Here is a 27584-nt window from a genome sequence, read left to right on the forward strand (position 1 = left end):
TCTGTCTTGCACCGGGCTCTTGCACCGGGCTGGTATCACAGCTTGTGCCATATCCCCATCGTGGCATTTGCCACTGGCCAAGGGACACCCGGGGACGACACCTCCTCCCAGCACCAGCCTCCTGGCACCGTTGCAGGTCCCTACTTCCCCTCGCAAAACCCGCAGAGGCACCCGAGGCAGCCGTTGAGGATTTGGAGGGAGGCCAGCACCATCTCGGCGGCACTGACGAGCAGCAGGAGGGAGAAGAGGACGACGTGCCAGGCCACGACCCCCGCCGGCTCCAGGCAGATGCTCCAGGCGCGACGATCGTGCAGGTAGTTCTCTGCCCTGCGTGACGGGGAGAGGAGGAGATGCAGGATGCTGCCCTGCGGCGGGTCAGGAATCGCGTGGCTTTCCGCCATGGAGGCGTGCCCCAGGTGCCCCGTCCTTCGTCCCAAGGATGAGCAGGGTCAGCGGGGTGATGGGGATGGGAAGCACCACGTAGAAAACCATGGAAGGTGAAGACCTCTCGAGCTACCAGCGTCTTGCATCACCACCAGCGAGCCCACCCACCCCACCCACCATAAATAACACCGACTTAATTAGCTCAACCCCACCGCCTCACCTGGCATCAGGCTCCAGGCTGCCAGCGTCCAGGAAGGGGTAACCCCAGAGGGTGCCGTGCCCGCGGCCGTGCTCAGAGGCGTTGTAGAAGCAGAGGGGTCCATTGGTCAAACCCACCCCGGAGAGGACGAAGCAGGCGGCAGCGCCCAGGAGCGCCAGCTTGGAAAGCACGGCGGAGATGAAAGCCTGTGGGCAGCACCCAGGGAGGGCGGGGGGGGGGACCAAAAATCAGGCGGGCTCCAAAATGCAGCTGCGCGTTATCGGCAGAGTTTGGTAAGGGGGCAAAACTCCCCTCCCCAAGGGGCTCCACCCCAGGGAGCCAAGGCTGCGGATGGAGCCGTTGCTGGGTTGTTTCAAGCTGGGCAGAAGCGGGCAGGGAGTGGGTGCAGGCAGGGAGCAGGGATAGGCAGGGAGTGGGGACAGGCAGGGAGCTGCCACGCGGAGCCTGGTGGGGCAGAGCCCATGCCACCATGCAGGGGAAGCCTTGTCCTCTGGGGAGGTGGCACCATGCAGCATCCCGCCACGGGAGAGGGGCCACCCTGCCATGACCCCTCGTGGGGCCATGGGAGAGGGGGACCCGTGCCATGTCCCACCATAGGGCCACGGGAGAGGGGCCACCCTGCCATGACCCCTCGTGGGGCCATGGGAGAGGGGGACCCGTGCCATGTCCCACCATAGGGCCACGGGAGAGGGGCCACCCTGCCATGACCCCTCGTGGGGCCATGGGAGAGGGGGACCCATGCCATGTCCCACCATAGGGCCACGGGAGAGGGGCCACCCTGCCATGACTCCTCGTGGGGCCATGGGAGAGGGGGACCCATGCCATGTCCCACCGTAGGGCCACGGGAGAGGGGCCACCCTGCCATGACCCCTCGTGGGGCCATGGGAGAGGGGGACCCATGCCATGTCCCACCATAGGGCCACGGGAGAGGAGGCACCCTACCACGTCCCACCACAGGACCAGGGGAGAGGGGGATCTGTGCCACGTCCCTACCCTGGGGCCACCCGCCATGTCCCACCACGCGCTGCTTGGGACTGCTTTGGCATGGGGAGTCCCAGCGGTGCCTTACGTTGCGACGAGTGCCGCAGTCAGAGCAGCTGGCACATCGCCACCCCACCGCCGTGATGTGGGTCGCTGCCAGCAGCACCTACAAGAAGGAAAAAGGGGATGGGGGACGAAGGGGAGCCACCTGCTCCATCCCTTCCTCCCTGCTCCTCCACACGAGGAAGGACGCGGTGGAAACCGCGATACTCACGGTGACGCCACCTCCCCAGACGCCCGGCACGGCCCTGGCGTGCTTGCTGACGTGCCCCTCCACCAGGTACTTCGATGCCCCGCCGGGGAAGAGCAGGAGGATGTTGGCTGCCACCGAGAGCGTGCCCAGCACCAGCAGGCAGGGACCCACGATCCGGCTGCATTTCCCCACGCACATGGCCACCCTGCACAGGGACGGGGAGGAAGGGGAGGTGAGGAAGGGGCTGTCTTCGGCCCCACGGTGCCGCACGGCTCCCCCACCCCCAGCCCATCTCAGCCGCGGGTGGACGGGAGTTTGCTGGTTCGTGCTTTTGGGTCCCAGCCTACCCCACCGGCACTGCCCTTACTGGAGAGCAATTTCCAATGGAAATCCTATTTTCCCCACACCATCTAATTAATTAAATATTAAAAATAAATTCGATGTTAATACCGATCTACTGCTGCCGAACAGTTTTCTTGAGGTTGAGCTGTTTTATCACAGAAGGAGAAGCCCAACTTCAGACCTGCCATTATTTCTTTGCCAAACGGGCAAGGGCATTGAACACGACAGCAGGTCCCGCACCGAGCCTTGAAACCTGTGCGACCCACAGGGTCGGCTCCTCCAAAACCAGGAAGGAGACCAACCACCGCGGCTCGGCTTGACTTTGAGTGCTTACAACGAGCAGGGGGGAGCCAGGAAAGGGGTGAAATCCTTGGACGAGGACTTGTGAAAGCACAGCAATCTCTAATCAAATCCAACAGCAACTCCACCCTCATCGTGCGCTAGTCCTACCGTAGGTCTGAATATGCTGAAACCAATTAAAGTTAATTAAGAAAAGGTTATCGCCTATCCTCGGGCAAGCCATCCAGCTCCACTGACATTTTATTAAGTTATCAGTTCACCCAGAAAGTGTCTGCCCATCTCCAGGTGATACCTCGTCAAAAATTAGCTCTCCCTCTTCTGTACCTGCAAGACGGGGGATGTCCATCGGTCGCTCTGGGACTGCTGTTGTCCCAGCTTCCCAGGTTTCTTCTACCCTGTGTTCGTTTTTGCTTCAGGTTGATTTAACCATTTTCCCCTTTCCCGGTGGCTTGCAACGCGTTTTGCACAAGCACCCTGAACCGAGCCGCTTCTCGGGCTGGCTGATTTATTTCAGACTCACTCTGGCTTTGCAGAAGCAGAAGCAAACAGGGGCCGCGTGGTTGTTTCCGTGGGAAGAGCTGCCTCAGCCCCCCTCGTGCACGGCGTCAGCGACGGGGAGGAGCGGCTCAGGCTGCGCGTCCAGCCCCTGCACGGCCCGAGAGGCCGGGGGGCACCAGCCCAACGGGGCTTCGCATTGCTGCGACCTGCTAGAGACCAAGCCGCGCCAGCCCCGGCAGGCTGCTGGGGGCCAGGGAGGGCTGAACGTGGAGGAACAGGGCTGCAAAACCCTGCTGCGTGGAGAGGACACAAGCCAAGAAGCCCAGGATGGACCACCAGCTCCACCCATCCTGGAGCTTCACCTCCCCGCTGCTTTCTATCCTCCCTGCCTTGGTTATAAGGAATTTAGGGCCCTTTACCCTCACTGCGGTCCCACCTGCAGTCCAAGGATTGTGCACGGTTGTCCCCCCAGTGCCAAGTCCCACCTCCCCGCTTTGGAGAACCTTCCAGAATAACTCTCGCTCCTCTGGAGCTCAGAGCCTGGGCTGCTCCCACCAGCCAGAGGCTTTTGTGGTCTTCTGCAAGTCCTCCCTTAACCTCTCCAAGGACTCTCCTTCCCCTCCACCGCTGCCCTTTTCCTGGGGAAGGCGGGAGGTCTCCTTCCCCCAGGAAGCTCTTCACGGCTCGCTGTCCCCCCAGCGCTCCCCTTGAGCAGGAAGCAAGTTTGCATTAGCTGCTTTCTTCTACCTCAGCCAATGCAGACAGACAAACCCCTCTGGAAGGGGAGATAAAGCAAAAGTGGAGCTGAACCAGTCTCTGTTAGGACACTCGAAGACAGACTCCCCTCCTGCCAGCATGTCTCCATGGCCAAAAGCAAGGGGATTCAAGCAAAGCCCAGGGAACCTGCCCTCCCGCCTTCCTGGCTTACCTGGGAGCGATGCCACGTGGATCCAGCAGCGTCCACCCCTCGGATGAGCGCTGTCCTGGAGGCATCACCCATGGGTGACTATTTATGATGTCCCAGCGTGTGCTCCACGTCTTCTTTCTCCACCCCGAGGTCCACCCACTGCATCAGTCATGATCCTTCCCTCTCCCACACAACCGGTGCCTCAAAAGGAAGAATGACTGTCCTGTCTGAATGAGGCAGCCTCTGCCGGCATGGCGGCTGATCCATCTGTTCGATTATGCCCCCTTTCACTGGCAGAAGCCACGAGTTCCCCAAAACATGCACAACTTCAGATTTTAAGGCTTCTACGTCGTCTGCCCTAAATGCCTTGACCATTGCCCGAGTAGCAAACACTGCTTCTCCTGGAACGACCTGCAATGACTATGTAGGGAGAACGTTTTCCTCTTTTCTCTGCAGCCCACTCCAAACGCTATCGTTCTGTCACCATGAGTCCACGTCCTCCACCAAGGGCTTCTTCCATCACATTTCACCTCATTTCCCTCGTTGTGCAAGAGCTTTGTGTGTGGATGCTCAACAGTTCAGGTTTGCCTCTTCTCATTTTTACCCACAGGAGGGAGCACACTAATATTTTAGTAAAAGCTTCTAAATAAAATATTCTCACGTCTCAGCTGGTTCCTATCTCCCGCCCTTTGCTTCCTTGCAGATGGCCCAGCTTTTGTTAAGCATACCCCCATTACGTATATATCTCAAACCTTGGTGACAACATTGAGAGAGAAAGGTTATTTCTGGATATCTTAATTATTGCAAGTCATCAGACACCAGCATTTCCGATCCGGGGTGCCCATGGCTGGCAGTTAGCGTGCAATGGGGAAGCTCCTCTTCTGTCCCCACAGAGAAGGTCTGATGGTAGCAGCTCCAAGACGGGAACAGGACCGGGAGAACATGACCTCTGTGTCTGAGAACAGGAGACAGGGAAGCTGTAGTACAAAAAATAGCAAAAATGGAGCAGTTTTTCTGGCAGAGCAGTTGCAGGCAGCACAAGCAAAGAGGAGACTTGCTCATGGGCTGTGCAGGCAAAAGGAAGAATCTTCTCAAAGAAGAATTTGGAGAAGGTTCATATTCCTCGTGCGTTCATCATGAGGACCTGAGACACATCAGCTGCTTGGGACGTGGGCTTCCCCGCCTGCAACAGCCACCGGAGACGAAGCGTTAAGCGCAGCTCTCCTATAGCCCTGACACAGTCTTGCTTCCATACGGCAACCAGAGTGCTACCTTTTGGTTTACAACCCAACTTGCTCTGCCTAGGGTAAGGCACACGAGTAGCATTTGCCAACGCGTTTCAAAGTGGCTTTTCCTGCTTTCAAATCAATGAGTACGGGACTGTCGAGAATATAAAACCTGCTCGAAGTACAGCGTGCCACGGTTTGTTGGAATGGAGTTGGAGCCCTTGAGTGCCGCATGGAAAAAGATGAACGGGTGAGGCTGGGTTACATCAGCCAATTCCGTTTTTCTAGGAAAAATAAGCTGAGAGGAGCAGATTATCTGAATAATGATAGTTCCTCTGAAAGGAAAATTAGAGTTTGCACCAGCATGTAAATCCCCGTTTTATTCTTATACAACATGGATTGGTCTCAAAAGCAGACAGCAGCAAAAGCAAAACATGTAGGACATGTAGGACAGCAGACTGCTGAGAATAATCCAATTTTTCCTTCCTCTCTTCTTTTTAGAAAGAGAGGAAGCGTTTTTCACTCCGCTAGAAGAAAATGTGTTGCAACCTCATCTTGTGCCCTTTTCTACGTCACAGCAATCTGAGCTTCCTACGTTCCCACACACATGATCTGGTCAATCATCTCCCACAGAAAACCCCATGCCATTCAGCGTGAAGCGTCAGAGCGAATCTTCTTCCCAGGATCACGGATCTTCCCCTTACCCCCACTCCAGCCCAAGTCCGTAATAGTAATAATAATAATAAAAGGCTAATTTTAGCCCTGCACAGCTTCCCAACTACCATGAGCGGCTGCGTGCCTCCCTTTCTCGCATGAGAACTTAATTATGAAAGCGTCAGCACGGCAATTGCGGGTAACTTGCTGCCAAGTCACCCGGCCACGGCGCTGGCACACGTGGTCCCAGGCAAAGCGATTCTGGCTCGGCAAGGTCCTCCTGCTAACTCCTTCTCTGACACCGGATCGCAGCTGAAAAGATGCCGGCCGCTTTCATCCTAGTTGTTTTGTGTCGCTTTACCCGTCACACTTAGGGGGCTCTGCCTCTCCGGTCCACAGTTTCCAGGTCACGTTCGCCAACGGCTCTTTCTTAACGTTAAGGTCTGTGAGCTTTTTATAACCACTGCGTCCGCTCTCTTTACCGCGCTCCCCTGCTCTTTGCTTCCCCCAACTCCTCTGGGGCTGTGGAAATTGCACGGCAGGTTGGGTTTCAAGAGTGGTTTGGCTTCAAGGAGAATCAAAGATGCTGAGTTGAGTTTGAATCGACGAGATCAAATCATTCTGTGCCAAACCAACCTCCACCTGGGTCCTCTCCAGAGGACGCTCAGCATGATTCAGTGGTCTCTCCCACTCCGCTCAGTAGCATCTGCAGATCTATTTCTGCCACTAGCTCGTAAGACTTCTCCGAACTCAGGTGTGGGCACGTTTGCTGTCAACAGTGATCCCCTTAGACAAGCCCTGCACAGAGTTTGTGGCTAGAACTCAGACTGAAGAAATACCAACACGATGCTGCTAGACAAATATGGCATTTGCTTTAGCTTCCTTATGAGTTTCACCTGATTTACTACTTCAGAGGAGATAAACCGACCCAGTTCACAGTTGGAAGGAGTCTACAGAAAGGAAAAATAAATAAATTAAAGACAAGAGGTATCTTGAGTCTACCGTGTAGTTCCTTGACCTGCAGACTGATGAAAAGATATTTCCGACTCAGTTGGAACGGGAAATATTTTCCTAAGCTGCACGAAGAGATCAGGCTGTTTTCCCTCCTTGGGAGGCGCACAAGCAAGTCTTTGCCACAGAAACTGGAATTGTCCAGTTAACATAGTGAGAAGGAGAGGTGCACACGCCAAAAACTAAAGAGAAAGTCACTTCCAAGATACCCCAGGGAAGGCGGCCAGAGCAACAGCCTTCTCCTGGGCTCCTCTGGAGATGTGCCGCCCAGAAGGGTGTTAACCATGGAGCTCGGACAACCTCCCTTGAGAAAGCTTTGGGCTTGGATAAGCCAAGCCAAGCACATTTGCCCTCCTCTCCAAGGCATGCTGGAAATGAGTCACGACGAACACTGGCTGAAGGTTTTAGCATGACTGTCGGTCACCCCATTCCATAACTTTTGGGAGAGTTCAAACAGGGCAAGACTGGGGCAGTGGCTGAAGTTACTGTTTCAGTGGCGACCTCCCTACGGTCAGGAACACGAGGATGACCCGAGATCAGCTTCTCAAGCTTCTGTTTCCCCACTGCACCTGCTAAGTATTGTCCAGAAGGGACTCTGCTCTTTGGTATTTCATGTGAGGCCATTACAGCAACGGTCCAAGGAGCCCGAAAGACAATTGCAGAAGTTAGAGGCTCTGTCTTGACAACACCTCTACCAGGAGAACACTGATGGTTCAGAATAGAAAGCCACATTTTTCTCTGCTCTTCCATTGGGAAGGGCGGAAAATCCTAGCCCTGCCTCTTTTTATTCATTTTCATAAGGGTATTTTTCCTATCAAGGTACCAAAACTTTGTCTCACTTCAAGGTTTTGTAACCTCTAGAATGGGCTAAGCAAGCAGCTCACTGTAATCAACAACTCCTTGTCAGCAGGAACTAGATGCTCTCTACTGAAGTCAGTTACTTCGTCGTATTTATTAAGACACCATATTCCAAACGGGCTTCAAATTCAGGCAAGCCCTGTCCTTGCTGGCTGGGCAGACCTGGAGCTAGTATCTAAAATTACACATTTGGACTTTTTCAGCTGAGCTGCAGCCTCTGCTACTTATTTTATAAAGAGAGCCAACGTCCTCGAAAGCTGTTAGAGCCAAGATAGGAAAATCATAAACTTCTCAGAGGTTCAACAGAAGCTATGGGACCCCGACCTATTCTGCCAAGTCGAGATTCACAGACCAGGAGGCAAAGGAAAAAGAAAAGCACCCAATCTGACAATTTTACTAAAAAGTCAGATACACACACGTAGGGAACTCGGCTTGATTTTCTTTCCTTCTACCCCAATGACCTTAAGGAAAAAAATTCAGAAACTCTCCGTGTAATGCAGAGACAGACTTTCAATAGAACAAAAACAACAAAAAAACCCCCAAACCCAAAAACCAAGAGATGAAGAAAGCTACTGAAAACAGTTTGTTTTATTTCCAGGATCAAATATTACAATAGGACATTTACATATATTTATAAAAAAATGCAGCAGTTGTGTATATAGATCAGAGGTTTCCTTGAGTTTGGTCCCTCCCAGCACAGTGAGCTGAAATCTTCCGAATTAATCCTCTCCCTTCTCCCACATGAAGTTGCCATCATTGAAGAAAAAAAGTGACTACCATAGAAACCGACAGGCAAAGTCATAATTTTGAAACTGTAAGTTCACCAGTTAGAGGAAACAGCCTCATTTTAAAAAATCACCTATCCTATAGTCTGGTGTCTCTGATGAGGCACCACGTCTCTGAGTTGAGTTTTACCCAGATGTTCTTCATATAAATCTGTTCTATAAAATAGCACCTCCTCCCCCTGCTCCATGTACTTTTACTATCTATCCTTCTATACCTTAAAGTCTCAGCACCATTTAACAAGCAGTTACAATATGACTTTTCTCTGTACTGCAGACACTCACAGTAATTAAAGACAGTGATGACCAAATCCCAGACTTCTGCAATCACTCATAATATACCCATGTAAAACAACAGAAGATAAAACTGAGGCAAGTTGAGGCGCTGATGTTAAGTGCCGCGTTCTCCGATTAAAAACACGTGTGTGTGTGTATATACATATGGCTATATTTATTGGGAGTGGACAGACACTAAGCATCTCACGGACAAGAGGAGACTGGAGTAAAAGTCATCCTGTACAACATCACAGAAAGGGTCTCCATTAACCTCCCCAGTTCAGGAGCAATAGCAGAGTCTAACCAAACTGCGGTAAGACCTTGGGCTCGGACAGAGAAGACCTTGGCAAGACTGTACTTGCAGAATGTAAACCAACAGACCTCAACAGCCGGTTGTCAAACGTGGTCAGATCAACTCCAGACATGCGACTGCGGGTATTTCCAACAACATAGATGGCCAATATAGGGCTCAAAGCATGAGTTTTGTTTTGCCTTTAAACATTAGCTGTTCCATTTATAGAAAGTAATTTCTGTTAAATAAATAGAAAGGGTGGGGGAGAGGAGCGGCTGCATTCAAATCTATAAAACAGCTAGACAAGGCACACCCAGTCTTTACGGGACTGAGACTTTGCACTTCACCCATCTAAAGCACATCTTTGCTACCCCTCCTCCTCTTGGAGGATACAGGACTACCTATTTTTTACTAACTTAACTAAAAAAGGATTAAACAAGAGAAAGTAGTGACATTGACTAAAAACTAAGGCGGCATAAAAATTCAGTGATAAGTTCCTGAAATGACATGCGTCTTCCCATTCACACAGACGTGCCCACACAGGTCTCTATGTTACCTGCTTCTTCACGTGGTTTAGAAAAAAAACCACAAACACATTTTACGCATCTCCACAGCGTTTGGTACCTGACAAAACGCCGCCCAAGCGATGCCTTGCTCCCAAAAGATAATTGCTTTTAGTTTAGCCCTTGTTGCTTTCAATGCCTGTGAACAAGCTCAGTGCTCCAGCAAGAACAGACTCAAAAAGCCAAGATTCAGGGTCCTAGCATCCCAGCTCCTCCCGTTCTCAGATCGGGCTGTCATCAGCTGCCCGCACAAGCTGCAAACTGCGCATCGTGCCCTCTGCTACAGGGCAGCTGTGTTTAAAGACCTCCTGCACAGAGACGAGACACTTAATTTTTGAGGGTGCTGGTTTTTCTTTCTAGTTCTTTGAAGAAACTTTTCCACTTAGCCGTCAAGAACCCAAGTATACTTAATGAAAAAGTTTTCAGCAGTCCGAGGGTGTATCAAACAGCAAAGCAATGATGTGGAAGTTTTCTAAAAAGTGTATTTGAGAAATCAGGCCCTTCAGCAGTGAGGATTATTTATACTAAAAACAGCTGCCAGTTTCTGCAAGGGTACAAACCACAGCACCAGTAAAAGTGGAAGCTGGTATAAGCTGGTGCAGATGAGTATATAAATTTGATAGTCTTTAAAAAATGCATCTATGAAAGTAGTGGACCACATGAAACGCAAGCTGTTTGCAGCAGCGAACAACGGACGTGCTTTACAGACGAGAGGCGTTTTTCTCCTGTAACAGCAAGGCAGCAGATCTAGTGAGCTCTGGAAAGTATGCTGATGCAAAATTGCTGTTTAAATCTACTTAGGAACAAAGGTACTTCTGGGTGCCTTTTTATAGACAACTATTTTACAAGGCTATTACGCACATACATGCACATTCTTTTAATATTGATGCTGTCAACTTATCTGATTTATCAGGAAAAGCAACATATTTTAGCCCATGAATGTCAGAAATGTAAAAATCACAGACCTCAATTCAAAGCCTAACGAAAATAACGCAAGTACGCCCAGAAATGTTAGGCACAGTCTTTGTCTGCCCTTTTTATGCCAGTAGGGAATGCTGTGAGGTTGAAGCTGGTCAATCAGCTTGACTTAGAGCATGTATCATCAGGAAGACCTGAAATCCTTCTCTGGGCCTCTGAAGGAGCACAAGTGGGAAGCCAACAGTAAACGTGTCAACAGCACCTGGCAGGGAAAGCCAGCACTCATTTTGCCTTTTGTTTCTGAATACTGGTGTGACTGTGACTGTTAGCTGCAATTAGACATCAAATGTCAAAACAAAGCATTCTTAGATGAAGAGCACATGCAAAGGAAACTTCTCCACGAGCAGCAAGAAGCTACAGCTTGAAACACATTAGCTCTGTTTAGCTCTCTACCCAGAAAGACTTCCACTGTCTATATGCACTTCTGCTCCTCCAAACTCACGGCAGTCCTTGCAACACAACACACAAATTATGGCCAAGCAAACCCATAGGAAGCCATAAACCACAGCCTTTGAAGGATTTTTTTTTTCCTTTGTCCTTCATATTTCAACATCTTATTTTGCAATCAGATTTAAGGCATTTTTTCCAACCTCATCAAAAGCAATTTGAACTTCAGATTTAACATCTAGAAGCAACTGCGACAAAGGCTCTTTAAAATTAGAGCCCAACTAGCTTACACCTTCACTGCTATAAGCTGTTGCAGGCATAATTGGTTAATGTTTTCAGCCACCTTCCTCAGGCCAGCAAAACATGTTTCTCCAAACTCCGAAAGGCTTCAACATGAGTGAAGATCTCAAGAGGCTGTATCCTGGCTGGTGCTGTTTCTTAACAGCTTTCAGCCACCACTGCACAGCTGATTGACGCGTCTGCTGCAGCACTGTTTTTATTTGGGTTGGGAAGAAGGGGGAAAAAGGGGAGAGGAATGAAGGGAGAGAAGAGCCACATGCAGGGACACATAGTTCTTAAAAATTTTTTTTCTCTGCCTCCTGCTCACAGGCCAAAGCAAAAGAAAACTGAAAGAAAAAAAACGCATCGTGCCAGAGAAACAAAACAAAAACAGGCTCATAATTTCTTGGAACAGAACAAACTACTAGGAACTGCGAGACGGAAGAAAAATCCCATTTTCAATGGAAATCTTCAATTTCACATTCTTCTTTCCCTGTTAGGTTATAAAAAGATTAATATTTTTCTAAATAAAACCTCAAGAAAGAAAAAATTAAGTGAGAGCATAAACACTCCTGGTCCCACTACACCAGCAGGCAAAACCATTTACCGTGCTCTAGAGGCATGTTTCTTGACGGTTTAAAAACAAACTTGCAGCAGCCAAGTGCAATATTTGCGTCTTCACCGGAGAGGTGACTGAGCTGCTCTTGGCATAACAAAAGCAACAAAAACCTAGCCTAGGGCTCCCAGTTTTGTTTTTGATAGCAAGATAATGAGTGCGAGGTTACTCCTTTCCTTACAGCTGAGCAGAGAAGAAAGGAAGGTCAGCTGCGCTGCAGCTCACACGCTTAGCTCTGAGAGAGGGGGTAAGAAAGGAAGGTTCACAGTATGGGACCACACAGTGCACAATCTCTCCAGCAGCAGAACTGACGGAAGAAGTCCATGCTCTTGCCTGCAATGCAGTTTCCTCTCTTCCCCACTGCTGATAGAGCTGTTATTTTATCTCAGATTGCTTCAACATATCACAGCCTAGCCCCACGTACAACCGGGGAGGGGCAGGGGGGAAGAAGAGAAGCTACCAATAAAACAGACCTAGGACCGAAAAGGCAGAGTGCATTTTGTATGTTTAACTTAACTGCTAAAAAAGTTGACGTGGAACAACGTTCCCAGAGCGGATACAAACCCAAGCCTGACCAAAATGAGTTGGCCCTCCACCAGCAAACACAGCCAACCAGCAACAACTCAGAAGAGGAATCAGTGGAACCACAAAGGCTCCCTCCTTACACTGGCAGGAACACGCAGGAGGTCAGGAAAGGTCACCATGCTCCCATCCCAGCCTGCCTGAGGGACACAAAAGGACTATCTATACACGTGTTGGGTACTGCGTCCTGTTGGCAGCCCGCCTTAATTTTCTTGTGGCTAACCACAGAAGAGGTAATGAGTTTCAAGGCAACAAACGTCAGAGTGAGTTATTTCAACTAGACAGCTGAAGCTACTTAGGGAAGCACCAGACCTACACGGAAAGGGTTTCCTTCTGTCCAAGTCCGAGCTGTGAATTTGGATATCCTAGAAACACAAAGGATCCTTCAGTCTAGAGGTGCCACTGCTGCTTCACGGGCCAAACACCAACATCTGCCCCCTTCTGCTGGCCTTGCAATTCACTTTCTAATGCTGGGAAGCAGCCTCCACGACAGGGTCTCTTTACAAACCAAAAGTGACATCGAATGTCACATCAACCATTGATCAGGAAACTGCGGTCAGATTTTGCTTTCCTGATACTGCGTCTTGCAGTAGAATGCAGAATAGTTTTTGTGTAGAAGGGAAATTAATTTATACAATTGTATGATTACATGTAAAACCTCAATTACGAGCAGAAGACAGTTGTGAGCTAATATTGTCATGGGGAATGCAAGACATTTTCTGTGATTTCCTACCTTTAAAGACTCCAAAGTATGCAGGCTAGTATGAAATTAAAGGTGAAATATCTTGAAAACTTTCAGTCTATGGTAAATTTGTGACCACTAAAGTATTTTTCTTTAACAAGCATAATCATCTGACAGTTGCAGAAAAAGTTAGCAGTTATGGTAGCTCTCACATGTCTTATTCCTCACTGATGAAGTGCACACTAAACCGAGTTCTTAGTTGTAAATACACAAATTCGACATCCACCTTAAGGACGGCTGTGTTAGTTAACTTTTATCCCATTGTAATACCTGCTGTAACACCAATTGATCAATGTCTAGAGAAGACACTGGAAAAAACAGGGCACTCTGCACAGCCCAGTGTACGCACAGGGTATGCCTGCATGACTTCTGATGCCATTTTCCAGAGCTAAAAAGAGCCTAAATAAAGGAGTAGCTTTCCATACAGACTTCCAGATTTAGAGGTAAGTGACAGCAGATGAACATGAAAACAGAATAAAAAGCAGCCTAGAGCAGTCAAGCCACCAGGCTGTGAAGTCTTTTATAAAGCGTTAATTCATTCCACAGTTTGACAAGGCTGTGTATGTTTTTAATTAACGAAAGAAAACCTGCCTAGGACTTGCTGTCCTGCTCAATCGCAGTCAGTGCTCTAAAACCCCTGCAAAGCTAGTCACTCCTGGGGAAAACAAAACAAAACACCGTGCAAAGGAAAAAAGCCAACTAATTGTCAAGTTTTTATGACAGGTGTTTTCCAGAGAGTCCAAGATCTTTACAGTATCCTGCCACCTTCCATCATCATTTGCAAAATCCTGAGAGAAAGTAAAAAGGAGACACTTAGGGGATGTTGGGGAGAGAACAAATGGAAACTCCACCTACTTCTACCAAGGAGTCACTTCTGCTCCAACAGTGGACACGCAGCTTTCCCTCTGGGCCAAGCAGTCAATCCCACATAGAGTATAGTTGGGTTTTTTTTTTTTGGTTGTTTGTTTGTTTTTTTTTTTTACTATGTCCACTGGCAGTATTTAAAGCAGGAGGAAAACATGCATGCAATGTAGAAGCCTTTAAATTAGATGGAGGCAAAGTATCTCATCACAGCTCAACCCAACTCCTTCCCAAAAACCAAGTTTTCACAGAGCGCTAGATAAGTGAACCCTTAAGGTTGTAAGGTTAATGGAGACCTTTCGTGTAGAGAATCAAAACAAAGGAAAGACTGCACTGAAGATTACACTCTCTCCTTACAGAGAGATGACTCAGTGCCTTACCACACACAATTTTCAAAAATAAATTAAACAGAACAGATTTAAGAATAGCAGCGAGAAGGGTATGTGTATTATGGCCACTCCAAGCCCCAGCACACTGGATACACAGATCACCATTTTCCTTTACAAAGGAAAGATGTTCTTCCCAACGCTTTCCACAGGGCCCAGGCTGAGGAAGAAAATAAAACTCTGAACACTCTCATTTGGTCGCTAGAGCAGGAGAAGGGAAGAGAGAGAAGGGCCAGCCAGCTGCCTGCCTGATTTCAGCACTGCAATACTATGACCCTCAACTGCATATTTAATGAGTTGGTGTCCCAGGCAAAGAGGAGAGGGGAGGAAGGCTGGGAGAACTCAGGCCACGGTGCTAATTCCTTTCCTGCACAAAGACAGTCTCTTGAGGACACAGGCCTGCCTCCTGTAACGTGATCTCATAGTCCAGGTGGGAGAGTTTCCTTCGAGGGAAGTTGGTGAGAAGTTCAAAGCGTTCATTGGGGTATCCCTTTGACTGGACGTGTTTCACAAGAGCCTGGAGAGAAAGAAAGGCAAACAAGTGTCATATAATTCAAAACAACACAAAAGAATGTAAAAAAAATACCCCATTTTCCTTTAAAAAAAGAAGTTTGTAATCACAGACAAAGGAAATTTTGAAATTTTTCATGTAGTATAGACCCTCTTTTACTTTAATATCTAATTTGACCCACACATGGTAAGAATAAACATAAAAACTAATTACCAAGTGATCCCTTACCTAACTGATTCTTTAAACAGAAGACATACATAACAGTACATTAATTCAAGCAAGCTGAATTCCACACCACGTATTCAAATCACAGTAAAATAAGATTTGCAAAAAAATCCTTAAGTGCCCCAAAACAGAAGCCCCCTCACTTGTTTATCAGATATTACGCTTACATTAAACCTAAAAGCCACCAAAGAAGCATTTTTTGTCAGGTAACATTGACAAAAATAAATGCAGTATTTTTACTAAAAAATTAATTTTTTCCTGCCTTCAAGAAGTATGAGGATTTGGTTGTGTTCTTTTTTTTTTTTTTTTTAAAAAAAAAAAAAAGCTCTTTTCAATTCATTGACTTCTCTGCCTACAATAGCAATTGGGGCAGGATACAGAGAGCATTGGGATGAAGGGGTATCAGCCTCACAACCCAACAAGCAGACATATCAAGAATAGCTAATGTCCATGCTACAATGAGAGAGATTTCCCAACTTCATCAGGAAACCCAGCAGATGAGAGCGTAAAGTACAAACAGACAGGGGTAGAGAAATGGAGATTGGCAGAACAGTAGGGGATACAGCAACAGAGCAAGACTCTGGCAGAATGAAAAGTTGTAGCTTTTTAAAGAGGGGAAAAAAGACAATTAATATGTCATAAAACAGAGAGTATGATGAAATAAGAGTGTCCCAACAATCCTGTTCACATAGTTTTGGTTGGCAACTTATGCCAGTATATTAAGTGCAAGGAGATAAGCTTGCAGCATTAAGCTTCTACTAGTACTAACTATTCCACTAGCTTCACCTTGTTATTTAGCTGCCACCTCAGGACCACAGCAACCCAGCACACAGAAAAAAGTGGCTGCAAACAAGCACTTGGCAGTTACTGCCGCAGCTCACAGGCAAGGGGCTCGGGAGATCACTTGGGTGGCTGTTCATTTTAGTGTTTGTGTTCCAGTAGGAAAGCTGTGGGTCATATGGTGCTGACATGACACAGGACGTGGTCTCCCACAACAGCCCGCAGCACTCTTCCTAATATTTCAGGGGCATCAATGCAGATGGAGCACAAGGTCAAGGAACTGCAGGAAAAGGTCAGGATGTTCTGCTGCATCAGGGAAGATGAGCAGGAAAGTAGTAGGATGCTGGCAGCAACACTGCAAGGGCAAGAACTGAGGCCTTGTGGTGCAGACAGAACAGGATGACCAGAAGCAAGGCTCAAACACAGGAAGGACAGCAACTTGCAGGACAAGGCACCCTGGAGACTCATGACCTATGGCAGCAAAACAGCAGCTCTCCCCTCATTTGGAAAAATTAAAAAAAAAAAAAAAAAATCAGTTGAAAAAACAATATAATCTTGGCAATAAATGAGAAGGACAAACAAGTTCCACTGGAAGACACAACTGGACCCATTGGTCCTACTCAACAGGTCAAAACCAGCAGGGAGAGGCAGCAGTGCATGCTGGTGGAGGGGACTCCTTCTGCGGGGGACTGAAGCACCCAACTGCCGACCTAACCCTGAGTCTTGGAAGCCTGCTGCTTGCCTAGAGCCAAGATCCAGGATGTCATGAGAGATTGTCAAAACTCATCAAGAAAGCTCAACACGAGTCTGCAGTGCACCCTTGCAGCAGCGACGGCAAACCTGGGCTGCTTCAACAAGAGTATTGCCAGCAGATCAAGGGATGCGATTACGCCACTCTGCTGGGACAGACGTGGAATACTGTGTTCAGTTTTGGTCTCTCCACATTCAAGAGGGACAAGGAAAAACTGGAGAAGATCCAGTGGAGGGCCATCAAAATGACTAGAGCATAGGACATGCCTTGGTACATGAAGAAAGGTTGAAGGACTTGGATTTGTCCAGCCTAGAAAGGAAAAGGCTTGGTGGGAATATCATCACAGTGTTCCAATACAGAGAAGATGAAGGCATTTCTTTCACAAAGATGCACGGTGACAAGAGAAAACGCACACAAGTTGCTCCAAGGGAAATTGCATCTCGATATAAGGAAGGAATTCTTTATTGTGAGAGAAATTAAACTTCGGAGTAAGTTGCCCAGAGAAGTGGTGGAATGTCCCTTGCTGGAAGTATTCTAAACTCAGCTTCAGAGGGCCCCTGGATAATCTCATCTACAGCCCTGCTTTCGACAGAGGGTTAGACCAGATGATCTCCGGGGATCCTTTTCAACCTGAACTTTTCCAAGATTTGATGACTGCAGAACAGCCAGGAAAGTACCTGCATGGAGATTTCTTCCAAATTCATCAAAATCCACACACAAACCTTTGGCACGAGGAGACTGTTGCCCCAACCTCCTCTTTCACCTGGACTGTTCTCCAACAGGCTTTGCAGATTACAATGCCTGTGTCTGATGAGGAAGGCAAGTAAGTGGGTTTGACTTCCTTTTCAGGCAACAAGGATGATCAAAATTCCTTTACAAACCACTGTATTTAAAAATTCAGTTAAGTTTACTCCCCACATCTCCCCCCTGCCCCGTTTAAAGGCCAACCTTTCCTGCACACCTTACAACACTTGGTAGACAACAAGTTATTCAGGCAACCAGTCAGCGATGCAGACAAAGGGCTGAGCTGCTGAACAGAGTGAAGTCAGCTACTTAATTGCACACAATGAGCAACTGCTTCTATAAAAAGGCAGTGTTGCCTTTTTTTTTTTTTGCCTGGGGGGAAAAAAAAGGGTTACGGTAATATTGGAAGCATAAGCACATCCTGGAAATAACAGTGTATAAAGAAGCCACTCTTGATCGATAACAATGCAATGACTAAAAAAAAAAGTTTTAAAAAACAGCCAGCGTTGGTGGGACAGCAACATCATATCATCAGTTAAAACTTCTAAAGTGCAACTGTCTCCTTAAACAATTTATTTTCACAGTTCTGGACAGCTTTAAAATGGAAGCAACTAAGGGCTGAAAAAAATCAGCAAGGAAATGATGCTCACAAAGAAACATCTGAGATTCAATCTTGACCTGACATGACATGAGCACAGAAGCTGCCAGTTCAGCTCTGCAACAAAAAGATATCTTTATCCACAAACCTTGACTCACCTAAATTCCTCTGCTGACTGTAGAGCAGGCGGCAGCAAAGGAAATCACATGCCGAGGTTAACTTCCTTTAACTACCGCAGTCCATAAAAGGAGTCAAACCAGAAGTTCAAACTAGCCCCTGCACTCCACGTGTAGCACTGCAGGCAGTCCTCAACCTTACGCTTATGCTTGGTTCTGGGAGATGACGGTATAACAATGGCAACTTTTTTTTTTCCTTTTGTTTTCAAGCAAAAGAGTTAAGGATGAGAATATGAGCTTGAGACACTGTACATTTCCAAGTGCAGCAGGCTTGGTTATAGTCTCATTTTCTGTAAGAGATGTGACACTTTTCTTCTAAATCTGCACAAGATCCTTCTGAAGAGGTGTGCTTTTGCCTTCCTTAAGACTTCAATACAGAGCTTTTAGGTTGATTACATTAAAATGAGCTTAACTGGCCACTGTGACATGAAAACTCACGGCCAAAAGGAATATAGTGACCTCTTTACACACTGCTTTCAGATAACCACTTGCAAAATTTTGATGGAAACACCATCTACATCGACTTCTCCAAGGTAAACAAGCCCAAAGAACAGTTGAGACGCACACCTGAAGCACAGTAATTAAATAATATTGTAACAAATTTGTTTTGGGAGAACTTCCTCCAAAGTCCGCTCTGTCATCCGCATCCAGAAGGGAGTGTGGAAGTATGGTGAAAGAGATGGAGAAAAAGAATGAAGAGTTTTGCCTTTGATTTTACCATTATCTGACCATGGGCAACAGCTGAACTCTTCCATTTAGGAAAAAAAAAAAAAACCACAAATGAGTGAGCTGAGAGTATTTTATGGTAATTTAATGATTAAGGCAAAAGCCATTTAGAGTCACTTTAGAAAGGAAACCAGCAGTTTTGGGACTAAGGAAGACACTGGAGTGTACACGCAACCCAAGCAGCAATGGAAACATACAGAGCCAGCAGAGTCTGTTGATCAGAAGAGAGGAATGACACGGAAGAAACACAACAGAATGACAGTGCAAGCACTCCCTGGATATACCACTTTCACTAGATCCGATTTCAATAGTGCCACCACAGGAAAAGAAATCCTCCAGTTTCAGCTCTCCTGTACTCAAACAAGGATTCCAATTAACTCCACTCACCAGAAGTTTAGCTTGTTCGGGCAGTGAAATTTGTTCCCTCTTTCCATCTGGATACCTTAGCATCAGCTGTGCCTTTGGTCCTAGCATAAAGGAAGTTACTACAAGTTAACAAACAACAAGGCAGCTGAATTGAGCTCTTCTGTAGATTTTAGGTGGCACGCTTTACTGCACAGCATAGCAGGGTTAGGGACTGGAGACAAATACAAGGTTCCAGTCTATGAAGATATACTTCTACCACATGTGTTTAAAATATACACATCAAACTCAGGACTCTTTCAAGAATTAATAGTAGCGACTGAAAATGGTCAGCATTCCCAGAGAAAAGCACGCTGTGCTACCTCTGCCTTTGAGACCACCTCGCTCTGCTGCATCCCAGCTCAGGCACCGCAGGGAGAAACAGAGACTCCAGGGACTCGTTTCTATTAGCCAAAGTTGCATTACTAAAACTCAGTCCAGACCGTCAAGGCAGCCAGGCAAACTGAGCATGAGGTGGGGCTGATGTTACTCCGCTTCTCTCTACCACACTGGTGGAAGCCCTGTCATATGCACCTGCATTACACCAACGTGTACTTTATTCATGGACAAGGTCTCAAACTACGAAACCTGAGCTCAGTGACTAACACGACTCCGCAGTTGGTGGCATCACTATGCCAAAGTGGTGCGGCTGGCAAGGTGAATCGCTCAAATGTCTGGTGTCAAGGAGGGAGTAAGACAGAAGAAAAGATTTAGCTTTTCAAAACAAGGGATGAAATCGTGCTTGTCAGCATATTAAGATTTTCAGGGAAAAAAAAAAAAACAAAACACAGACCACTATTAAAAAAAAAAAGTGGCAACTTACCATTCACATCTAGGCCTTGAAATGTACTTTCAGGCTTGTCAGTTGACTCCTCCAGTATCCCTGCATCAATACAGGGCAGTACTCTGTGATTTGATGTTGTCCCAGGCTCAGTCCTTGCAGGGGGCTCAGGCTGAGGCCTCCGGCTCTCCTCTTTTTTATACCCCAAGTCTTTGTGCGGAGACTTCCTCAACTTGGCAGGATTCTCCGATTCCTCCTCTTCCTCAGATCCGCAAACCGAAATAAACTCTTCGCTTCCAGAAAAAAGCTCCGACTCGGACTCCTCATCTGACCGACTCTCCTGCTTGGCCTGTGAGGAATCAAAATGCGTCTCCTGTAACGAGGCTCTGATAGCAGCTTCCAACTGGCTGTCCTCACTGGCATCGATAAGACTCTCCTGTTGAATAGAGACATAACACAAATACAGAAAAATTGCTTTTAAATATGTACTGAAAATCAAGAGGACCTCAGTCTTCCAAAGAAAAGCTACTAAAACTGTCAGGAACAAACAGCATGGAAAGCTAGTCATGCTATGACTACTTAATGACTTCTCCTTGGAGTTTCGCACGGAGCAATATATTCTCCTTCCACACATGCACAATTCTGTGACTGCTAAATCCAAAACAAATGCCAAAAGCACAAACTGCACATCAAAAATAGTTATGATGGGAGAAAGCATTCTCTGGCGCACCATATTTTTGCATGCTCTTGCATTAACTCATCAAGTCTGTTTATACTACTGAATGGGAAATCAGTACAGCTGGATAAAGACAGGCTAGCATGTTCTTTCAGGTTTCTCCGGTCCTCCTAAAGGGCCTCATACTTACTGAACGAGAGCATTTTTGGGGAGGGCTGGTAGAATGGCCATCCAGCTGCCCATGCTCACTCAGGAACCCAGTCACTTGGTCCAAGAAAGAAGTCACGTCCAGCTGGTGCCACTCCACTAGTTTCTGGCCTAGAGAACAAAAGGTGTCATGAAACATAATTTCAGCAAAAGATTGCAGCTGAGCAAACACTCCAATTCACTGCTGTGCATGCACTCTGCAAGAGTCCGTATTTGTGGAACTGCAGCCTCCTACAGGCTACCACCTGATAATTATGAAGCTTCCTCCTTCCACTCCATTGAAAAGGTTTCAATCATGGACAGACATAAATACAGACCCTGTTTATTTCCATTCTGTTCTTTTCATCTATGGGAATGTGCGAACAGAATGGTGAATTAGGCTTCAAAATTAAAAAAGCCAAACTACTAAGTTTATGAAGAAGCATTTCTACATTCTTGCATGCTTTGATTCTACACCTTGGCAAACAGCATTTGTTTCCACAAGTAAAGTGCTAAGAAGAGTATCCTAACTTCAGTTTCAATATTAAAAGAAAAACAAATGTTTTTGGGTGGTTTAAGTCAAATAGCAAGAAATCTCAGCTCTGATTACAGACACTATTACTTCAGTCCTGAGAAGCAGGAGACCAGACCATTAATGTAGTTGCAGTATATGATGATAAAAGAAGAAGGGATGTTGGGATACAAAAGAAAAAGTAACAATTTCAAAAGAGCTGGAGGGGGAGGTAGAAGTTTGACTGTTCAGGTAAAAAAAAAAATACCAAAACCAAACAACAAACCCAAAGCCAAAATGGTACTTTAAAATTAAGATGCAATTTAATAAGTCATTGCTGAGCCCCACAAAGCTACTGTGCAAGGAGCAGGAAGCAGAATCATGTAATGCTTACAAATACTGTAGTTTATTCATCACATGATTTCAAGTAGCTTTTAAAAGGACACTTAAAAGACATTAATTTCAGAGTTTTACCACAAGGTGGTGCTATTTTCACTTTCTAAGCAAAGTACTCGCTGCGCTATACCAAGTACGATAACCAAATACACAAAATCTCAGCAGGCCTTGGGAGTTCTGTTCCCTTAGTCCCTCCAAAACACACCGCTTCACTTCTTCAGGGACAACGAGGTCTCTCAGAGAGCAAAACAATGTAACTGACATTCTTCAGCTGAAGGTAACACATACTGCGGAAGACGGTATTCTAGCCTACAACTGCCAGTCCTTCCCACGGGATATATAAACTGCAGGTAACCGACTGCCACTTATCTCACCTGTCCTGGGATCCAGGATGGAGACGTAAGGGAAGTCTGCTAATTTATAAAACTGTATGTACCTCTGTCCTTCCTCACTGTCATGGTATACCTACAAAATACCACATTGGAAGCAAATTACTGGGTGGAGAGGGAACACAAACAAACCGTATCTTGAGAATGTACAAGGTTTTTCTCTGTTTTACAATATACGCTGTAAACGGTACGTACAGTTCTCAGTAACTATGACAAGCTGAAATACGCCTCTAACACTCCACGTATTAGAAGCTACGTGGTAATATCTTGAACGCACAAGTGAAAAGCAGTTTATGCATTCAAATGCATATCCGTGAACTACATCTACATCCATAAACTACATCTCCATGAACTACTGCATCTTTTCTGCAAGTTCACTAAGAGAACTGCAACAGTAGCATTTTATTTGAAGAAGTCGATTTTTTTTCACTGCCCTATCTACCAGGACACCAGATTACCCGCACGGCCGCATTGAATTTCTCACCTGCCAAAAAATGAAATGTTCCCGGATTATGTTCTTCACAGCCTCATTGCTCCAGACATCACGGTTGAGACACTGACAGGCAAAATCTTGCACATTCTGAATGTTTATCATGAGCCATTTGTTCTGCATCTGACCACACTCCTTGGCCTGTAAGCAGAGAGAAAAGCTTCATTAGATAAAACTAAAGAGCCAGACATAACCAAGGCCAGCAATGATCAGTGATGGCTTCTAACACTGCCAGATTTTTCACCAAAACCCCTTCACAGTGAGAAAGATGGACAGTGCTAGTGAAAACGCATCCACAAAACAGAAGGCAGGGCTGAAAGACCTGCTTTAAATGAGACTGGTTGAATTACAGAATCACACCAATGAACAGAGCTGCTGGATTTCAACAAGCCAAGCACAGTGGGAAAAGCAACTTGGGGGGGGACACAGGGACGCTGAATAAAGTATTTGTTCGGGAAAGAGTGTAGTCAATCACACTGATCTGACAACAGAGAAAAGACCTGCTCATTCTAAAGATAAACCTGTGGATCATCTTCTATTTAAGTAGGTTGTATAATTGACAGAGGACTTGCATTAATTCAACAGGACCCCCTCTCTGTGTGTTTTCTTTTTTCTCTCCAAGTTTTGAGTTACTCTATTGCTGTGCAACTGCCGAATTGGGCATCCTTTTTTGATGCTCGTTATCCAGACTGCAAGTGGGGAGGAAGACAGGAAGGCGCAGGAAGAAATCTTACTGGTTTGAGTCACAAAGCTGGCATTGTCTGATTGCTTGGTTGCAAGTTAATGGTAGGAGTTTGATCAAGAATGTAATTCTGATCGCTGAACTGTCATACCTGTTGAAAAAAAGAGGGCTATATCAACAGCAGGAATGCTCTTACCGCCTGGAAAGACTGGAACTAGCATACGAACTCCCTCTCCTTTTAAAAAAAGAAAAAAACCTATTTATTTATATGTGTGTTCACCATCCTGCTGGTAATGCACTTAACAGCAAATTCAAGGAATTAGAGTGTTATGCAAGATTTTGCTGTTTTGGGCAATATTTTCTTCCCCAAACCAAAGTTTTTACTTTTAAAACAAATTTTAGCCAGTGCACTTTCAAACAGTCAGCCTATCCAACATGTGATAGACAGACACGTGAACCCCACACACTTAGCTTCAGGAAGTGAAGCATCTCAGTCTACAAAACTAATCTGTATGGCCAGTGACCTGCAGAGCCAATTTTTATTTTACTCAAAGGAAAAAAATTAACGTAGAATCGTGGAATAGTCCTCCTGTTCTCCCAAGGGACCTCACACTAACTACTTACCACTAATATTACAGTGTCAGAATCCAGTAATTGGTCACCAGGAGAGAAAACTGGAGCAGGTGACACCTAAGTAACTGGTAAGGGTCTTAAATACAGTCATTATGCTTTTATTTAAAAGACTTGTTTTGAGCTAACTGTGGATTTTGAGAGCTAATTCTAGGAAATCAGTTTAAGACAAGGCCTAGAGGTACTGCCCAAGTTTGAAGGGAACAAAAATCCTATGTTATTTGAGTCAATTGGATTGCCTTAGTCCTGTGTTCTAATGTAATCCATATTGGATTAAAAGAACAAACTCAAAAAAATATAACTAGAAAGTTGGAAAGTGCATCTCAGTCTTCTACACTTACTTTGTGTATTTTCCAATATTAGTGAAAACCTGGCTCTACCTCTCCTCCGTCCAGCTAAGGTCCTCAAAAGGATGCAAGCAGGAAATTCCACACACAACATTTGCAAAGATGATTTTTCATCTGTAGGTATAGCTTTTGAAACTACTTTTAATTTCCTTCTAAAACCAACAGGCTTCACATTTAACATTTAAAAGGACACAGTTAAATTGCTACCATCTCACACACACACAACTCTGCTCATACACAGCTACTGGGATTTTTCTGAGGGGGTGGAGGTGGGTGGAAGGAGAAGAGTGTGGGGGAAAGAAACACTATGGGTTTGGAGATTATATTGGTGGGTCATTTCAATAAGTGATGAAGAAACAAGGGAAGGCTCAAGAGCCGGCTTGCATATCCCAAAAGCTATGTCTGATGGCTTCAGATCCACTGTTTCCCACATCAACTGCCACCCTTTTCTCCTCCTCCTTCGAGTATAAAGGCCAGCACCAGGCACTTAAAGAGCACACAGACAGGGTAAGTACAGAACAACCACTCTTTGCAAGCATCTCTGTTCAAGCTTTCAGCCATCAGCAGAGTAGGAACTTTCAAAGACACAGAGGTAGTGGATCTCAGATACAATGGGCCAGATGCAAAAAAAAAAAAACACAAACCAAAGCAAACCCAGCCTGTCCTAAGTTCACATTTACCCTTTCTACCCATTCACATTTTTCATAACTACGACAACTTACAGCAACAAATCTGGTTAGACAATATGTGAAAGAAGTCTTGTTTTGGATCTCACTGGATAACCTCTAGCTCTTACACTTCTAAAAGTAACATGTTTTCCTCTCGTTTGAGTTTTCTGAACCGTGTATGGTTTATAAATGTTGTGGTGGTTCTTCCTTGCTCAGCTTTGTTGAAATGCACTGATCCTTTAAGTCAGCAGAGAGAAACAAGGAAGTGGAGCCAGCATCTTGTGACCTTCTGGACATCTGCTAATCAAGCATGATTCAGTTTGGAAGATAACAGGTGACAGAAAGTCAGAGCAGGAGATTATCTAACGAGAAATACCCTATCTGTGTTACACTTACGCTTCTTGCCTGGGCCAGGGCATACATCCTTTCATCAACCAGCCGTTCCTGTGCCAACGGTGCATCTGCAGGCTATACTTATGCAAACAGCCAGGCTAGAAGCACCTTATGCAAAGATAATTGCACCATTTGAGTACAATGACTAGACTAACTTCCAAACTATTCCTCCTTGCTACATACAAAGAAAAAAAAATTCAGTATCAGCTGTAAAGCAGGGAGCAGCTAGAAAAGGTTTAACTTGTGAAATGAAGAAACTTCCTATAGACAAACTTGAAACTCTGCAACATTACATACAGTCACCTCACAGAAGTACTGAAATCCTAATGAGTGTTAAGCACAGAATTGCATGCGCCAAAACTATCTCCTCCCTAAACAAGAAATATAAACTAAGTCAATTTGGTGTGTACCTCCCACAAATTAAATCATATCTCACATCATATGCATGAAGAGATGAACACCTGCAATTCTTGACAGCAGTCTTTGAGATTAGAACAAAACCATTCTGTTCTTTACAAAGCATGTTTGGTGTGAAATTTATTTATTTATTATACTCTAGTGATTTATTCCTAGCGGATTCTACATTAAGGAGATAACTCTGAAGCTTAATACACATTAAAGCTCAACATTACAGTCAGGAAACGACAGTTACAAATCCCTTGTCAATCTTAACTGACAACAGCCTAATCGTATACCCACACAACACCACTCAAATAAATACACAGCGTCACTAAAAAGTCTGTAAGTTCTAAAAGTTTCTCTGAAATTTTCTAGTAGAAAGAAAAAGGCAGTTGGGGTCAACATCTTGCTGGCCCATCAGCTGTTTGCCTCTGGTTTATATAGCCCCATTCCACCAGTATTTAGCAGCTTGCATTCAAAAAGCCTGCAGGATTAAAAGAAAATCTTTTACAGATTTTTCTGTATCAAATCTTTTTCACCACATTTCTATGGTGTAATTTAGTTAATCACACACTTAACTTTACAAGTATAGTGATCCTAAGTTGTTCTGTATGTGAAGCACAATGCTTTTTCACAGATTGCAAGTTAAAAAAAAAAAATCAATGTCATTCAACACTTGAAAATTTCTCTTCAATGAAAGTTAATTCTCACGTACACTTAAAAGCTAGTATTCCTGAGTTAAAATGAAATGGCAACTTTTTGCACCTTACTGATAACAAAGTCTCTTTGTAATCGAAGAAAAATGAGGTTTCTTGGGGAAAACCAAAGATAACTAAATCTACTTACTATCAAAATCTACTTTAGAGTACCCAAAGAGGAGAAACAAAAGATGAGCAACAAAGATACACAAAAACCTTAGTAAGACCAGATGCCACCACTCTTGCTAAGTTTGAATAAAGTCATAAATCCTAAATGATTCTATGATAAGTGTACATGGCACAACACTGGCAGAATGTTCTTGTACACCTCTCCAGAGGTTAGAATACACCACACACCAATAATAAGAAAACTTCAATTCACACTACACTTCAAGAGCATCAAAATGACAGTATTTAGGTTTTGGTATTTCCGAATGTTAAAAACATCACTGATTTATTATATAGTTTATATATGTTTATCTAAGCATACAGAGAAGGAAGAAGCTAACAGCAGCTTGCTAGAGATGAATTTTGAGAGACTGGTCACTGGATTCACAGGAGGCCCGACATTGTCCCAGGCTGAAGCAGTACAGCAGTCTACAGTCATAAAAGGTAAAGTGGAAGGGGTAATGGTCAACAAATTGAGAAGCTGAAGATTTTTATTGCATCTGTTTGAAATGAAGGGTATCCCATGGGACAAGGAATTGTACAAGAACTCAAAAAGGTGAATACCAATACCAGACAGTGTACATGTCTTTAAATTTGAGTTACTGCAAAGAGCAGGATGTCGTGGTTTATCCCCAGCCAGCAAATAAACCCCACGCAGCCGCTCGATCACCCCCCCCCTCCGGTGGGATGGGGGAGAGAATCAGGAGGGCACAAGTAGGAAAACTCCCGGGTTGAGGTAAAAACAGTTTAATAATTTAAATAAAACAAAGTAGAACAGTAATAATAACAATGAGAACAGCAACAATAACAGAGCATACAAAGCAGGCGATGCACAATGCAACTGCTCACCGACCGCGTTTCACGAACAGGGGGGCAAGC

General features: G+C 45.6%; 2 protein-coding genes and 1 long non-coding RNA gene across 5 annotated transcripts in view; 1 reads left to right on the forward strand and 2 right to left on the reverse strand.

Moving 5' to 3' along the window:
* Nucleotides 1–77: 77 nt before the first annotated feature.
* TM4SF19 (transmembrane 4 L six family member 19) lies at nucleotides 78–2036 on the reverse strand. The gene is made up of 4 exons (XM_075157860.1): nucleotides 1860–2036; nucleotides 1674–1751; nucleotides 605–789; nucleotides 78–327 (listed from the first exon to the last, which is right to left on the reverse strand). Exons 1-4 carry the CDS (start codon nucleotides 2034–2036, stop codon nucleotides 141–143), a joined length of 627 nt encoding a protein of 208 aa, XP_075013961.1. The 3' UTR covers nucleotides 78–140.
* On the forward strand, nucleotides 225–2291 carry LOC142085699 (uncharacterized). The gene is made up of 2 exons (XR_012674785.1): nucleotides 225–314; nucleotides 1926–2291. It is a non-coding gene; the product is annotated as an uncharacterized LOC142085699 (long non-coding RNA).
* A 5913-nt stretch (nucleotides 2292–8204) lies between these two features.
* Nucleotides 8205–27584, reverse strand: part of UBXN7 (UBX domain protein 7) — a 31639-nt gene continuing 12259 nt past the window's right edge. For 2 of the 3 annotated variants that reach the window (XM_075157845.1, XM_075157846.1), the window contains 6 exons: nucleotides 22715–22861; nucleotides 22216–22306; nucleotides 20939–21066; nucleotides 20115–20508; nucleotides 19277–19356; nucleotides 8205–14895 (listed from right to left, as the gene is read on the reverse strand). In XM_075157845.1, the coding sequence (XP_075013946.1) occupies nucleotides 14734–14895; nucleotides 19277–19356; nucleotides 20115–20508; nucleotides 20939–21066; nucleotides 22216–22306; nucleotides 22715–22861 (1002 nt within the window). In that variant the 3' untranslated portion in view covers nucleotides 8205–14733. The remainder of the gene's footprint in view (nucleotides 14896–19276; nucleotides 19357–20114; nucleotides 20509–20938; nucleotides 21067–22215; nucleotides 22307–22714; nucleotides 22862–27584) is intronic. The other variant, XM_075157848.1, reaches the window with a different exon arrangement.

The sequence above is a fragment of the Calonectris borealis genome, chromosome 9, assembly GCF_964195595.1.
Source record: "Calonectris borealis chromosome 9, bCalBor7.hap1.2, whole genome shotgun sequence".
NCBI classification, from domain to species: Eukaryota; Metazoa; Chordata; class Aves; order Procellariiformes; family Procellariidae; genus Calonectris; species Calonectris borealis.